The following is a 16,329-nucleotide window of genomic DNA, read 5'->3' as shown; positions in this document are numbered from 1 at the left end:
TCCATAGTTACTTCTGACAACTATAGCTCAGGGTTTCATAGAATAGCATCATTTGGCCAACACAATGTGGTAGGGGGTGAAGGAACTGAGGGAGAGGGTTTGAAAACATACATTTTACACCCTATTCCCCTCCTACATATTCTTCATTGATACAAGCTTCTGTGCTACTCTGGAAAATAGCAAGAAATTAATCTTCACAATGTGACAGAGCTTAAAGAGTTCTGCTCTTTTTGCAGACATGAGTGGCTCACAGCTTTACTTTACAGTTCAAAAGAATAACAATGTCATGATGGATTCCTCTTTTGGGATTCCCCGCAATCTTTCAGCCTATTCCCACCATGCTGGTGTTGCAAATAGGACAATCAGGAAGTGTGAGTAGGAACTTCAGAGATTACGATCAAGGGATAGTGAGAAGGAATCCTTGCTCTTTCTTAGAAGTCCACATCTTTCTGGTGGAAAGTCTTCCCTCTGACTGATGGTGGTACAGAGGAAAGAGCATAAAAATAACTAAGGTAAGGTGGAGGTTTAATCAAGCAACTAATTTGAAGGCATATGAGACTGTGTAAATAGCAGACACACTGACTCCAAGGCAAACAACTGGTTATTTGATTGTCCTCCTTAGGGGCTGGCACCATAGAAAAACTGAAGGTGGCTGTGATTTAATAATAAAATAAACCAAAGGTCTGCTATAAGGAAACATACCTTAGATGAAAATTAGTGTAATGATTCTCTTCATGTCAGGGGAAACTCTCATCTTGTCCCTCTCACTTCTTCCACCGTAAGCAAATACATTCTGGAAGGTTGTTTTTAAGGGGCAACTCAGTATCAGAGTTCTGCCAATTCATACAAGAAAGGCGTTATGAGCCATAGCAATCAGCAGGTTCCTCTCCATTCCCAGGCAAACTTCTCATATCACTTAAATTAACCTCTTCCAAATCTAATTAGATGTTTTTACTTCTTCATGTTTGGTGAGTGAAGTGTGGTTTAATGCTGGTTAAATTACTGGATTGTAGCACGGACCAGCACAAGTTTCTTATGCTCCAATATAACCAACTATCCCACATTACCACTGTGCACTGACGTTGTATAGATTGAAATTCGACGCAGAAAGTTAGTTTTTAAATTTACTATCAAGACTGATACCTCAAATGCAGAAAGGTATGTTTAATTTATAAAATCTGACTTTAACTCTCCTTGTTTCAGCTAAGCATCGCAAGATATAAAATTTAGATCCATCATGAAAAGGAAATGAACTAAGCTGATAAATTTGATTTATTTTTTTTTTACCTAATTTTTTCCAAAGTTCTACCAGAACTTTTATTGCCTTAACCTAGTGTCTACAGATCTTACCTGTAGTGACACTGGCTTTTTTATTAGATTTGAGAAAAGTATGGTGATTTTGTGGTTGACAAAGCCATAGATTCAACATTATTGTTTTCAAATCTGAGAAGCTATCTTAATTTTAAAATTTTAAATGTTATATAGCAAGAAGTATTTATTTTTTGAGAAAGGCAAATTTTGTGCAAACTATTCAAGAAAACAATAATAATCTGAAATAGATTTACCAAAAAATGTTCTATCACTTCAGAGAATTCTGTTTTTGAATAAAGTAATGCCATGGATAGGGTTATTTTCTAAATTATTTTCCGTAGACTATGAAATTTTTCTAGTCATTATTTAGAAAATTGCATTTGGGCATAAAGAACTATTTCCTGAATAATGAAAAGTAATGGAGAAAAATGACAAAAAAGAAAGGCAGCAACATAACTACTGAAAGGAGAGACAGCAAGCCATCACCTCCGTGCTACGGAGCTCTCAGACTTTCCTAAGGGCCCTGTTTCTGCCGCTAAGGTCCAGCATCCTCTTGCTCTTCTCTGGCACCGCCACAATTATTTTACTTCTCTTCGGCTACATGTCTTGTTAATCTGATGCCTGTACAACTCAGTAATATATAACACTCTTCTATTGTTAATTTGCATTAGTTTACCTGTTAAGAAAGGATGAACTGCTTTCTCTAGTTATCATGAAAGTACTTCGGTCAAACCATGGTGGATTTCATGTCTAGTAAAATCTCAAGTTAAAGTCTCAGAACCCTCATGTTGAGAATATTGGGAAGTCCTGGCTCCTAGGGGCTGGCCCCCATTTTCCTTCTTTAAGGGTCCATATAGGTTACTGCTGAGGTGCCTGGCATGCTCCTCTCACATCATTGCTTCTGAATCTGAAGTTAAGCAGCTTTCGTAAGGAGAAAAATGGTAGCTGCTGGAAAAGAAAGTTGTAATGGGTTTTTAACTTCTTTCCAATCTTAAAAATGACCATCATAACCTAATTAATCATGACTTAATTTTTAATTATTTTGTTGTCTTTCTGTTTGACATACAATGATCAAGTATCCAATTTTAATGGTAGGGGCAGTCTTAAACATAGGCACATATTTGTGCATAGAAAATAAGCCACTTTCGTCTTCTAGTTTCTCTATACTCATCACATATTAGTGCTTTCCATACTATCAGAAAGTGAAAAATGAACTTTATTCTTTTATTTATACTTCCTTTTCATTCCTTTGGGGAGTATTTTAATTGATATATTAAATTGTGTGATTCTCAAATAAAACCAGAATTTCTAAACCTAAAATGAGATGAAGTTTTACCTTTGGTTAGATTGCTGCTCCTTTCAAATGACTTTGTGATAGTCATTTCCTAAGAGTTCTATTGAGAGTTTCAGTGCACAGGAGTCTCCAATAAAATTTTATGTAGGACATAGCACTCGCAACTCTAGGACATATAAAATTTAGGAGAGAAAAATGCTCATTGCCTTTTTGGAGGAAACAATTTAAATGTACATTCTGTCTCCCAAACTGTTTCCTCTTGATGAGGAAAAGCCCTCTTTTCTCTTTACAGCTTTAGGAGGAACATAAAGTTGTGTGTGTATTTAAATACATATTTAAGCATCTGTCATGAGTTCCATAAGCCTATCATCCTAATAGACTATGCTAATAGGACAAACACGTCAGGAAAGGAATACATTCTAACATTGTATTATCTATGAAACAATAATACTGATTAGGGCCTAGAATCATAACAGTTGAAGAAAGACCAAATTGGCCATAGGACACACAGAAGTAAAAATACTGGGGCGTTCAAATATCAGAAGTCAACTGTAAGATTTTATGTGTCTCATTATATAGGTTTACTAATAGAAAATGAAATTGATAATTCAAATTGTTCTGGATACACATTAGTATCACCAATTTTATTTGTATAAGAAATGACTGGTCCACTGGACTTCTCCATATAACTCAATAATAATTACTGCTATTTCTTGACAGACCAGTGATATTTCTCCCATAGTTTTAAAGTACAAAAACAATAATTAGAAAAACAATCCCAAGTACAAATAATGCAACCTTTAATCTATTAAGGGGCACTAAATTGTTACCACTGATTATTATGATTCAATTCACTTAAACTAAAAAAACAAGCAAACAAACCAGTAATTAAGCTTTTCCTCTTCAATTTTGGAACAAGGAACATGCTTGGCAAAACACAAAAAAGCAATAAAAGCCACAAAGTTGTACAATTAAAAAAAAAATCTTGATTCACAAATGGAACAAATTTTGGAAGTGTGTCAGAATAAAGATGGAAGAAACTCCTATAAAAAGAAACTACTTGTCAATTAATTGATAGAATTTTGGTAATAAGAGTAACTTTAATCTACTAAAATTATAACGAATGAGTAAAGTATTTGTAATGCATGGGAGAAGAGCTGATGATAAAAGGGGTATATTAAGGAGCAACAATCATGTTTTTAAGACTAAGTAATAATAGCTGTCCTTCCACTTAATTTGTTCTTTTGTCTAAAATTAAGCTGAAAATGACAGGAGTAATTTAATTTCACAAACCCACTGAGATTGACTTTGGAACCTTCATCTGGATCTAGGGGGAAGGGAGGATTTAAAACATATTTTACTTTTTCCTGTATTTATATTAATTTTGTTAGATAATGAAATGCTAAATTTAATGCCAACCACATTCAAGGAAGTAAAACCCTTTACAGTTTTTGGGCTTACCTGGATGAGTTATGAACACAGGAAAGAAATTAAACAAAATAGTGAAAATGGGCATTGTGTACAGACTATGATAGTTTGAAATATCTAAGAAATATACTTTTTGTGTATGACCAAGCTTAGTCCCAAAACATTTTAAAAGCAGGTTTCCTATCACAGGAGGGCATGACATCCAATGTTCGTTCTTTAAAACTGCTGGGAGAAATGGCAGCCAAGGTCTGTTTTATTTGTGTAACGTGAACAAGGAAGGATAATTTGTTCTATGCTCTCAAAAATACGGTTTCCCCAAGACAGACTTAATTTGATCAAATTCTGGCTAATGTTAAGTGAGCCCAGAAGAAAAGCTATCCAATGAGGGTGTAGAGAATCTCTCAAGTAGGCTTGTCTTCTAATTTAGAGTTAGTAAAGGTTATACTATTCAATTATCCTACATGCTGAAGCTTAATAAGGCATAACTTTAGTTGTTATGGTTGGAATATAGGTAAATGTATTCCATGCCTGTCCCTTAAAAAAAAAAAAAAGGTATCACACCTCTTAAACAAATTTAAACCATGAAGGTGTATGGATGGTTTGTTATGAGTGAGACATGCTCAGAATTCTAAAGCAGCAGCAACTTAAAAAATTAGTAATGAAACTTTGGCTTAAAATTAAAAAGAAAAGTCAAACTGGTACAAGTTGTCTTATGAAAGAGGTATTGTGGACTAACTTCTCAGAAACGCTGTCCGACATTAGTTTCCCCTGTCTTCTTTCACTGTATCACCTCATTGCACAGGAGTTATATCATTCTTTTATGGTTAAGTTTCATAAATAATGAGAAAATGATATGTAACAAATACATCATATTTCCCGCCCACCCAGCAACCCTCCCCAAAATAAGAAAAGTTACATCAAATTAAAAAGTAGCTTCGTGAATGAAGGTACTGCTCTAAGTTGCACTTTCCCTGCAAGTGCAGCCAGTGCTTTTGCGCTGGGTATGATGAAGGAAAGGAAAAAATTCTCCACACAGACTGACAAAAAATTTAAAAACCAATATCCGGTTTCAACCAGTCAAAATCAGGCCAGTGGAAGCCACAGTATCTCAGTACCGTCCCATCAGAGGGTCCTTGCAATGCCTGTTTGTCATCCTGATAGGTATCTGTGTCCTTGTGATTGTAAACAATCCATAAGATACTATGTTTTTGTTCCTTAAAATGTCCTCTGATTGGCAAAATGAAGTAAATATTTGTTTTAAAAATAGAAAATCAAAATTAAACCAGAATAAAAGAAAAGAAACACAGTGAGCTTGTTTGGAGTCCATAGGATCCGATCTGGAAGAGCTCGGAAAATGTGTTATGTGTCTTCTCTTGTTTTCGGCTGGAAAGATACTAGAGGTTGCGCTGGTCGAGGAAAGAATTGTAGAGTACGAAAACCAAGGATGTTAATCTAGACTTCAGAGGATTCAAGTGTTGGCTTCATCATCTGTGTCTTCTATCAATACCTTAGTGTCACGAGTCTTGGATCTAGTGGTAATAGGGGGAAAAGAGCACTTCGTCCGTTACTAAAATACAAACACATCCACAGTATCAGGTCCATTTCCAATCTTATCACAATTAAAAATACACCCTAAACAGGCACTATATACTGCACCAGAGGACTACTCCTGGAGTTCCATATTCAATTTCAGGTGTTACTGGGAAAACACTACGAAACTAGATTGTAACCAGAGGGAGGTAACAAGAACAATGGCAGGTCACGTACAACAGACAGAGGAGTATTCTGGAATTAGGAGATATGAGTTGGAGTACTGACTTTGATTTTATGATGTATCTCTTTAACCTCTTTGAGTGCCAATTTTCATCTCTGTAAAGCAGGAATAATAATCCAATAATAATACATAGTTCACATAATACTACTTTCCCCTCATGGAGAAAATGTGGACATCAAATGAGAAAATGAATGTAAAAAGCATCAGTAAAGCATTAAACAAATATAAGGAATTATGATGAGGATTGTAGAAATACTGCCATTTGAGGTACACATTGAAAACCAAGGACAGTTAACTTGCAGAAGATAGGACCTAAGGAGAGACAGTTGTCTTCAAACACTTGACAAAGTATGATGCAGAAGAGGGAGGAGACTATTAGAGAGCCCAACGAGGATCAACGGGTTGAAGTTATAGTGAAACATTTCAGCCCCATACAAGCTATCTACCATGATAACTGTCCAACAACAATTATAAACTTATGTAGTTATAAACTTCATTATCACTGATGATTGTCAATCGGCATAAGATGACCATCTCTTCAGGATGCTGTAGAAGATATTGCTTTACTGGATGAAAAATGGGACTAGATAATGTTAAAATATTCGGCTGAAGTAGGTATTATTCCTACTTGACAGAGGTGGAAACCAACAAAAAACGTTAAGGATGTGTTCAAGGTTGCATGAGTCAAAAAGTGAGTCCTAAAATTCAGATCTGATTTTAGACTTCCTGCTCTTTCCTTGCACAGAACCTGCTCCATTGTTCTAAACATCTTCCTCTGGTTGCAATCTAGTATCCCAGTGTTTTTCCACTGAACACCTGAAATTGAACATAATCTGTTGCCAAAGAACTTCCTTGTTTCTGAAGCAGAAATTGTGTATGTTTAGATTGCCCTCTGCTGGTAACTGACAAGGTTTAATGTCCAAATTTAGGAGCTCAATGAGAACCACCTACTACAGTACTGTCTTCCAGGCCTTTGTGGTACTTACCTTGCTGACATCACCAGCCCCAGCACCCCCTCCTTCTGCTTCTTCAGAACTCTGCTTCCTTGCTCTAATGTATCGTGCTTTGTTTTAAAGCTCTTCCTTCTGATCTCCCTGACCGTCCCTTTTCTGACGCCCCCTTTTTTCTCTCTTGCCTGTTTATTCCCTACGACTTAGTTCCTTGTTCTCTTCTCTTCTCCACATTCTTCTCTTTAGAGAACCTCCAAATTCTACCTAAAATGTGGGCAATTTCTACTCTGCTCCCCTATATCTATAGGTTTATATACTATTACCATTTCCTATTTTTTACTTCCTTTAAAATGTCTCCTTACATTCTTTTTAGTCCTATTATAAGTATCCTAATCCAAGTCCTCAATGTCCCATACTTAAAAATACTGCAAAAAAAACCCCAAACACTGCAGTGCCATTAAAACTTAGGAAAATACTTTCGTGTTATTCTTCTAAGCAAAAACTCTGTGACTCCTCCTGCCGACAAGACCAAGTTTGCACTTCTCAGCCTTTCACAATCATACTTCATCTATTAAGCTAAATGCTCTTACTATAGTTCTAGTCACATGGTTTTCCTTGCGGCCCCTCCCTTCCACCCTATGTCTTTACTGTGCCTCTATCCTATTCAAACAATCCCTTATCCTTAAGAAAACTGTCCATGTTTGACTTTAAGTCTCCTCCTTCATTCCAATCCACTGTGATATCTTCTATCTCTAAATTTCAAATGCAGCCACAATATCCTACATTTGTTGTTATTTTTAGGAACATACAAAGTCAATGATTGATAAAAAATACTATTGTAGGTATTTAGTAAGAAAATAAAAATAGCTTACACTTACTGAGCCCTTTCTGTGAGGAAACTGGTCTAAATCCCATGTAACAACATATTCAATCCATTTAACCACCCTGAGCAGGGACCATATTAATCCCAATTTGCAGGTGAGGGGTCATGTAGAGCAATTAAGTAATTTGGCTAAGGTTACATAGATGGCAAGTGACAGAGCCAGGATTCCTACGGTTTATAACTTGAAAATTATTTGTAGACAAAACATACTGAAGAATCAAATAAATTATTCTCCAATAATTGTCCCCCCATGTACTTTTAACACCAAATTAGTGGGCATTAATGTATTAATGCCATTTTTTTTACTCTATGTGCTCATTAAGACATTCTATAGGTTGGATCATATGAAATTACTGTTACTGCAGTTTTTTTGGTAGATGAAAACTGGTTGAATGCCAATAATTTCATTTGGTTCAACCTGATAGCTTCTTAGCTTAAATGTCTCCCAGAAGTGGACGCCATACGTACTGAGAAGCGAGGCGAGGTCGGCGCAGAGATATGCTCTGGCTGTACTTCCATGGCCGGTTCTTCTGGCGGTTTCGTACCCCATCATCCTGGTCCATCATCTGCTCTAGGAGTGTCTGATCATCTGCGTTCAGAGGCGCCACAGAGATGTCCCGCACAGCACGGAATTCACCACAGTTATTCAGATGTTCATTCTCCAGGCGGAAGAAGTTCCACACAAATCGCCTTAGCAAAACGGAGAAGAGTAGGCAAATTACTTATAAAATGTTAACTTTCTACTATAACCTGTAAACCTTCCAGTATGTCAAGTTTCCAAGCATAGAAACAAAAACAAGAAATTAAGGGCTAGAATATTAAAATAAAATAGGTAAAGATGGCATGGTATGTGTGGGGGAACGAGAACGAAGTGGCCAAAGGGAAGGGAACTGGTGGAAGGCAGTTTCAGAGTACTCACTCTTTCATTTTATTAAACACATATTTATGGAGTGTCTACAGTATGACAGGAAAAGGCACTGAGAGACAGATAAAGCCTCTGCCCTTATGGGGAGTGATTTCTAGTGGCAGAGACAGATAATAAATAGTCAGCTAAGGATAAGTGCGCTACAAAAAAAAAAAAAATAAAGCAGGGCAAGGGGACATCTCTGAAGAGATGGCAACTAGCAGAAGCATGAATGATGCAAGGAAGCAAGTCATGTAAAATCCTGAAGAAAAGTATCCTAGGCAGAGGAAATAGCAAGTATAAAGGCCTCAAGTTGGAAAGGCCTTTGGTGTGGCCTTTGAAACAACAGCAAGGCCAGTGGGGCTGGGGTGGAACAGGGAGGTTCAACTGGCAGGAGATACAGATGGTGACGTAGAAAAGGGCCTGATCCACAGAGGGCCTTACATGCCATAGTAAAGTGTTTAGATTTCAAGTATGATGGAAAACAAGGAGAGTTCTGAGTAGGGGAATGATGTGATTTCCTTTTAAAAAGATCATTCTATCTGCTTCACTGTGAATAGCTCAGAGGGAGGCAAGAATAGCTGGAAGAAGACCAATTAGAAGCTGCTGCAGCAGTTCAGGAAAGAGATGATGGAGACTTAGATTAAGGTGGTGATAACAGAGGTGATGAGAAGCAGACAGACTAGGGATTTATTTATGAAGATGGAGCTGACAAGACTTACTGGGATGTGAGTGGTCTCAGTTTTTGGTCTCAGTGAATGATGACACCAGTTACTACAGATCTGGGTTGTTCCTATTAGGCTAGAGCCATCAGATAGCCAAGGGGAAAATTCAGTAACTAGGATGGACATGAGTTTGCAGTTCAAGGGAAAGTCTCGGGCTGGAGACAGTAAAAAGAGTATTTCCAAGTCATGGACTTAGAAATAACATAAGTAGAGGACAGATGAGGGCAGCGGATTATACCCTAAAGCACTCTAACATTTACAATTTGGAAAGAGGAAGAACCAGTAAAGAAGTTGAGAAGAAATAACTAGTGAAACAGAAGAATGTATTTTCTGAGAAATCAAGTGAAGAAAGTGCTTTGCTAAGGTAAAGTAAGTACAGAGAACTGACTTCTGGATTTAACAAAATAGAGAGGCTGTATGATCTAAGAGTATAGATTCTGGGAGACTGTCTAAATGTGAATCATGGCTCCATAACTTACTAGATATAATAATCCTGGATGAGTTACTTAACCTTTGTCACCAGTAAGATGGAACAGTAACAGTACCTACCTCAGAAGACTGTTGTGAGGATTCAGTTAAGTTGATACATGTAAAGGGCTTAAAACAGTGCCAGGTACATCCTAAGCAATACGTGTTTACTATTATTATAGATTATTAACAAAAATGATTTAGTTTGTGTATTGGAAAAAACATGAGTTGAATTAAAGGGAGAATGGGGGAGGAGTAAGAGAGTGGAGACAGCAAACACAGACATCTCTTAGAAGAGTTCTGCTGTGAAGGAGAGAGAAAAACGGGCAACAGTTGGAGGAAGAAAGTAGATTCAAAGGAGGTTTTTTTGCTTTTGTTTTAAATAGTGATAGAACACCTGATTGTATTATTAAGCAAATACATTTTTAAAAATACAATAACCAAGAATAAATGTATAATTAAGCAATTTTTTTTAACTAGAAAAAAATTTAATTTATGAAGCAGCATACATGAAAGAGAAAGAAGTGGGTGGAGGAGATCTTGGTAGTGACGAAGTTTCAGGTCCTAGACCTAGACATGTGGGAAAGTGAAGAAGGGTTGACAAATGGTTTGGAGAGAGTACTGACAGCAACAAATACACTGTTTCCAGATTCAATCTTTATCTTTCAGGTTTACCTTTATGTTTCTAGGTTATATCTTATTAGGTCATCCTGCTAAATGTGCCCATTCTGACTCAGAGTAATGCTATCCACCTGGTCTGAAAATATCTTTCACCTTCATTTGTGAAAGAATTTTCACTGGGTGAAGAGTTCTAGACAGTTTTAGTATTTTCTTTCAGCACACTAAAGATACCATTTTAATGACTTCCGACTTTCATTGTTGCTGCTGAGAAGTCAGCTGTCAATCTAACTGCCACTATTTTGAAGATAATCCTTTCCTTTGGGCTGCTTTAAAAAAATAAGCATTAAAGTATAGCATAGATATATAAAAGTGGGCAAATTGTAAGTGTGCGGCTTGATTATTATAAAGTGATCACAATGAGTAATTACCACTCAAAAATAAGACATGTAACATTACCATACACCAAAGCTGCCTTGATGGCACCATCCTATGTTATCTTTTAGAGCATTATTGATTTACCTTTCATATTTAGTTCTGCAATCCACCTGGAATTGATTTTGCATATGGTATGCCAGAGGAGTTGAGATTCATTTTTCCCCCGTATGGATCTAGTTGACAATATCATTACTAAAGGACCTCGTTTTCTCCACTCTTATTTAGCCACCTTTGTCATAAATCAGGTAGTGTCAATGCATGTGTAGATCTGTTTCTGGACTCCCTATTCTGTTCCAGTGGACTACTTGTCTATTCTTTCACCAACACCAGACACTGTCTTAATTACTGTAGTTCTATGTCTTAATATTTGAGAGTGTAAGTCCTTTAACTTTGTTCTTTTCAGGATGGTCTTGCCTATTCTTGATCCTTTCTGTTTCCATATAAATTACAGAACTGGCTTATTATCAATTTTCATATACATATCTTTCATTAAATTCATTCCTAGGTATTTGATATATTCTGATGCTATTAAAAAATGGTATGGTTTTAAAATTTTCATTTTCTAGTTGTTTGCGACTGTTTTATAGAACAACACTAATTTATATTTATATTGACCTCGTATTTAGGGACACAGCTACACTTATTTTAATAGCTTATTTGTACATTCTTTAGAATTTTCTGCATATACAATCATGTCATCAGTAAATAATTATGGTTCCCCCCTTTTATTTTTTTAATCAGTTACAGAATGATTTTTATATGTTAAATGATTTTTTTAATATTAAATCTTACATTCCTAGAAAGAACCTAACTTGGTTGTGATGTACTATCCTTTACATATATTGCTGGATTAATTAGTAAATATTCATGATTTCTGCATTTCTGTCCATGAGACAGACTGGTCTTTCTTGGAATGTCCTTGCAGGTTTAGACATCCAAGTCATGCTGGCTGCACAAAATGAACTGGGAAGTGTTCTGTTCCTTTCATTGCCTCTTTTCCCTTGAAGAGTTTTATGTAAAATTGATAATATTTCCTACTCAGATATTTGGAAAAATTCTCTGGGCCTGCAGTTTTCTTTGTGGGGAGAGTTTTAATATGAATGTAATTTCTTTAATAGATATAAGCCTATCTGATTTCCCATTTCTTCTTTATTGGTTTTGGTAAACTGTGCTTTTTGAGGAATTTGTCCATTTCATCTATATTTTTAAATTTATTGACATAAAGTTACTCATAATATCATCTTACTCTTTTTAAAAAACATCTTTAGGATATCTGTATTTGAAATTTGTGCCTTCTTTCCTTTTTTTGCTTGATCACTCCTATTTAGACATTTTATCGATTAGTCTTTTTAAAGAACTTTGGCTTTGATAATTTTTCTCTATTGTATGTTTACTTTCTATTTCATTAATTTCTGTTCTTTGTACTTCCTTCTTTATACTTTCTTTTAGGTTTGATTTACTGTTTTTAAATTTTTCCAATTTATTGAGCTGTATATTTTTCTAATATATACATCTAAGGCTATATACATGTACCTCTAAGCATGGCTTTAGCTGCATTTCGTATTTTCTTTTACCACAATTTCAATCATTGTGTTCAAAATATTTTTAAATTTCCACTGCAATTTCAACTTTGACACATGGGTTATTTAGACATGTACCATTTAATCTCTAAACATTTGGGAATTTCCAGTTATCTTTTTGTGATTTTAACCCTCTGAAATTTGTCGATACTTTCTTTATGGCCCACCATATGGTTAATTTTGGTAAATGTTCTACATGCATTTAAAAGAATGTGTATTTAACGGTTGTTGTATGTGGTGCTCTACATATGCCAGTTAGGTCAAACTGGTTGTTAACTGACTACTTATTACTGAGAAAAATACGTTAAAATCTTCCTCCATAATTGTAAATTCATCTACTACATTTTAGTAATGTGAACTTTTGCTTTATATATTTTTTAAGCTATATTATTAGGTGCATAAAATTTTTAAATTGGCTATTAGAATTGAATCTCAAGTCTCTAGGTATTTCTTAAATGCAATATTGGCTTTAGTGCTCTGCTTATCTTCGGGTACCTGCTTTCACTTAGATTTCAGGCTATCTTGTCAAATCACTGATTTAAAAAAAACATTTTATCTGGCACTGTTTTTATTTGTTTCCAGTGAGAAAGTTGGGCTGAATAACCGAGACTGACAAATTGCAAAAACTGATTCTCTAAAGACGTGAATTTTAATTTCTAAGACTTTTTACCTCACAATTTCTACTCATGACCCTTCCAATGGATCCCAACTCTAAAAGAGCCTGTAAGTCATCATTAGCAGTTATTTTAACTTTGTAAGAATTAATCTCTTACTCTGTAGGATTTTCCAACTCTGACGCGGATAAGATTGAGAGAAGTTGTAAACTTTAAGCTTTTCAAGTATAAGTTTCAATAAATTCTAATTCAGACATTTTTTTCTTTTTAGGTAAAAAGAACCTTTGATAAACTTTTCGGTAGTCTGCTTACCGGAAAACCTCAAGGGGAGCCAAAACAGTAGCAATGATGTCCCCAGAATGAGGCAACGCAGTCGCGTAGGTAACTGACATTTGAATAGTCCAAGCAAAGCGCAGTATCACATCCTCTATGATGGCACAGTAGTAATAGGCCTGAGGAATAATAAGCAAATTCAGTATACTTACCATGTCTCTCACACAATAGCACACCTATCCCAGCAACAAGACTCATATATGTCTCACCAACAAAACACAGTTAAAGAGGAAAGAGTTTTATTTTATTTTATAGTTTAGAAAGATTGCACAAATTTAGTTTTTTTCTTAAATGGTGCACTATTAAAAATGAAGTTTTACTGAATTTCAGTAATCATTTAACAAATATATTTCATTCTTATATTGTATACCAGTCTGTCTTCTAGGTCTCAGAAGTATAAGCTAGGTGAGATCCTCAATCTGATTGAGATGACATTCTAATACATATGTGATACGCTAATGAGTCAATAGCTAATATTAGAAATGAACAGATTTATTAGCTGTGCTATTTCCAACTGCTTTACCCTGTATTTGAAGGAGGTTTTGCCTTGCTTTTTGATTTCAGTAAATGAAATGAAGCTTGGATTTCACAAACATGGCTGAATTTAAGGAATGTTCCATTTTTACATGGGGAAAATAGCACTCAACTAACCAATTCTTCCAGGTATTTAGTAGTCCAGATTTACCTACACAAGTCTGGTTTAAATATGTTTTTAAAGGTTGTGACATCTTAGAAACTAGAACTGCTATGTATTAGGCCATAGAATTCATTTTATTTTTAAGAAGTTTTAACAAAGGACTACTCATATTAGAAGGGTAGCAACAACAAAAAAGTGTGTGAATGTATAATATTCAATGTCACCTTCTTTTCCCATTCTGTAGACAAACATTTTCAAAATTTGTAGCTGTTTCTCCTAGTATTTATCCTCCCTGTTCTAAATAATGTGTATATTGCTATACCTTGATCAATCAATTTTAGATATTATCCACTATGATCATTATGATAGATTTTTATGAAGATTTTAACACATCAACATACCTCCCTGTTCCCTCCACCATCCATGCAATATAGTGATAATGCAATTTTTGGATAAACCCACATTCAGTAAATTATTATTAGGCTTCAGTGAAAAACTGCAATTTCACATGCATTTAAGAGTCAGTCTTAAGCTGACCCACAGTTGACTGACATAGAAGCTGATGTTGCCAAAAATGTGGAAGTCTTTTGGGAAGAATATACTTAACTTGAGGTCAAGAAACACAGAAAAGTTAAGTTTTAATATGGAAATAAAAATGTTTCTTGGAACTGGGTGTGGTGCTCGATATTATGCACTGTTAATTCCTAGGGACTGATTTTAGGGTTTTTATAGATGTGTTCTTAATTTTTAAATGAAGCTCCACTGGATTTCACAAATAGTTTCTTCCCTTTTCAAGTAGAATGAATTTTATTCCAATATTTTCCTTTCTAAAATTGAAATTTTGTGGCAATCCAGCAGAACATTTTTGTCATAAATTTGCAAATTATAAAGTAGGAAAGCATATACTTTATTTTCTAGGGCCATGAAAAAATATAATAAGGAAACTGATTGAGTCTATTCACTATAGAAAGCAGTAAGTTAGAACTATTTAAAAGGAGGAACGGATTAACATTTATATAAAGATACAAACAGTTCATCTAAACAATCAGCATAATAAGAAATGAATGTATTCTATCTCTAGTAAGGCAAGAACAATGTAAGGAGCAAGAAGGCACACACATTTGGTGAGCGCAAAAGGACCATTCTTACCTGAGCTCATGTCTGCTCTCTGACTTGTGCATACCGTTACCGATTTTCTTTTCAAATAAGATGTATGAAGGTATGTCCACTGCCCTGGGCATAAATTCTAAGTCTGCACATTAGGATTACTGCTATAGCTTACATAAAAAAGATCACTGTCAATGGATATCCCCTGTTCTGCCTTCATTTGCTTATCTGAAGTTACCTTACAAATCATTCTTTGTATATACTCTCTTATCATATATACCTTCAAAACTCACACGTGAAAACAGCCTTCCTTATGCACGAATTGAATATTATATGTTCACACACTTTTTAAAGTACCATTTTGAGGTACTGGTGACATTCTGACATAGCATAAAATACTAGTGACCCAATCTGTACTCCCTGCCCCCTCACAGAATTTTAGAACTGGAGAAGGACCAAGAGTTACAACATCGTGCCTTACAGAAGAGAATACACTGCAGTCTGTTTGCCTAGTTAGTGAGTGAGCTGGGACTAGAATTCACTTATCAGGATTTCCAGTTCATTGTTTAATTCCTGTCAATATCTGAATAAAGACACTCTTGGTCTTTTGACTTTTTAATTCTGCCTCTCTCATCTTTTTATTCATACATAGATAAAAATCCTAAACTAATTCCTAAGGAATTATCCATATATTTTCAGATTGAACTGGCACTTTTAACAAAAGCTGGGTGAAATAAATGAAAGCAGCCCTCCTGATGCACTCAAGCAGTCAGGCACGCCCTTTCCTTGTACGCTGCTCATTCAGGCAAGTATTTATACATTCATCTCACAAACATTAAATCTACTACACGCAGGGCAGTGAGGGATATGGATACCTAAACAGATAATTGTAATGCAATGTGATAATTGCTATAATGGCAGTTTGTATAGGGTAAAATGGGATTAGGATGAATAGCTAAATATGCTTGGAGAAATAAAGAAAGGCTTTTTTAGAGAAAATAATACTAAAACTGACTTTTAAAAGGGAGGAACAGGAGTTTGCAAGGCAAAGGGGCATTTGAGTGGAGGGAATTGCATGTTCAAACATAAATTAAAAATTATGGTAAGCTACTCATTCCTCTATTTTAGTCTTTATTATATTGTATTGCAATCCGTTTGGAATATAATATAGTTCATGGCCTCTCTAAGAACCAGAATTTTGTTTTGTTTTTATTTTCTATAGTGCCCAGCATATAGTAAACACCTGATACATTTTTTTTGCTGAC

The 16,329-nt window shown here is 35.3% G+C and overlaps 1 protein-coding gene across 1 annotated transcript in view; it reads right to left on the bottom strand.

Moving 5' to 3' along the window:
* Positions 1-1,271: 1,271 nt before the first annotated feature.
* XPR1 (xenotropic and polytropic retrovirus receptor 1) overlaps positions 1,272-16,329 on the bottom strand; it is a 130,568-nt gene continuing 115,510 nt past the window's right edge. Inside the window, exons 13-15 of the mRNA XM_019733509.2 lie at positions 13,300-13,439; positions 8,109-8,330; positions 1,272-5,562 (exon numbers count right to left, since the gene is read on the bottom strand). Of these exons, the coding sequence (XP_019589068.1) occupies positions 5,502-5,562; positions 8,109-8,330; positions 13,300-13,439 (423 nt within the window). The 3' untranslated portion in view covers positions 1,272-5,501. The remainder of the gene's footprint in view (positions 5,563-8,108; positions 8,331-13,299; positions 13,440-16,329) is intronic.

Source organism: Rhinolophus sinicus, linkage group LG17 (assembly GCF_036562045.2).
Source record: "Rhinolophus sinicus isolate RSC01 linkage group LG17, ASM3656204v1, whole genome shotgun sequence".
Lineage (NCBI taxonomy): Eukaryota > Metazoa > Chordata > Mammalia > Chiroptera > Rhinolophidae > Rhinolophus > Rhinolophus sinicus.
The sequence above is the reverse complement of the archived record's forward strand: the minus strand, read 5'-3'. Positions and strand labels throughout refer to the sequence as shown.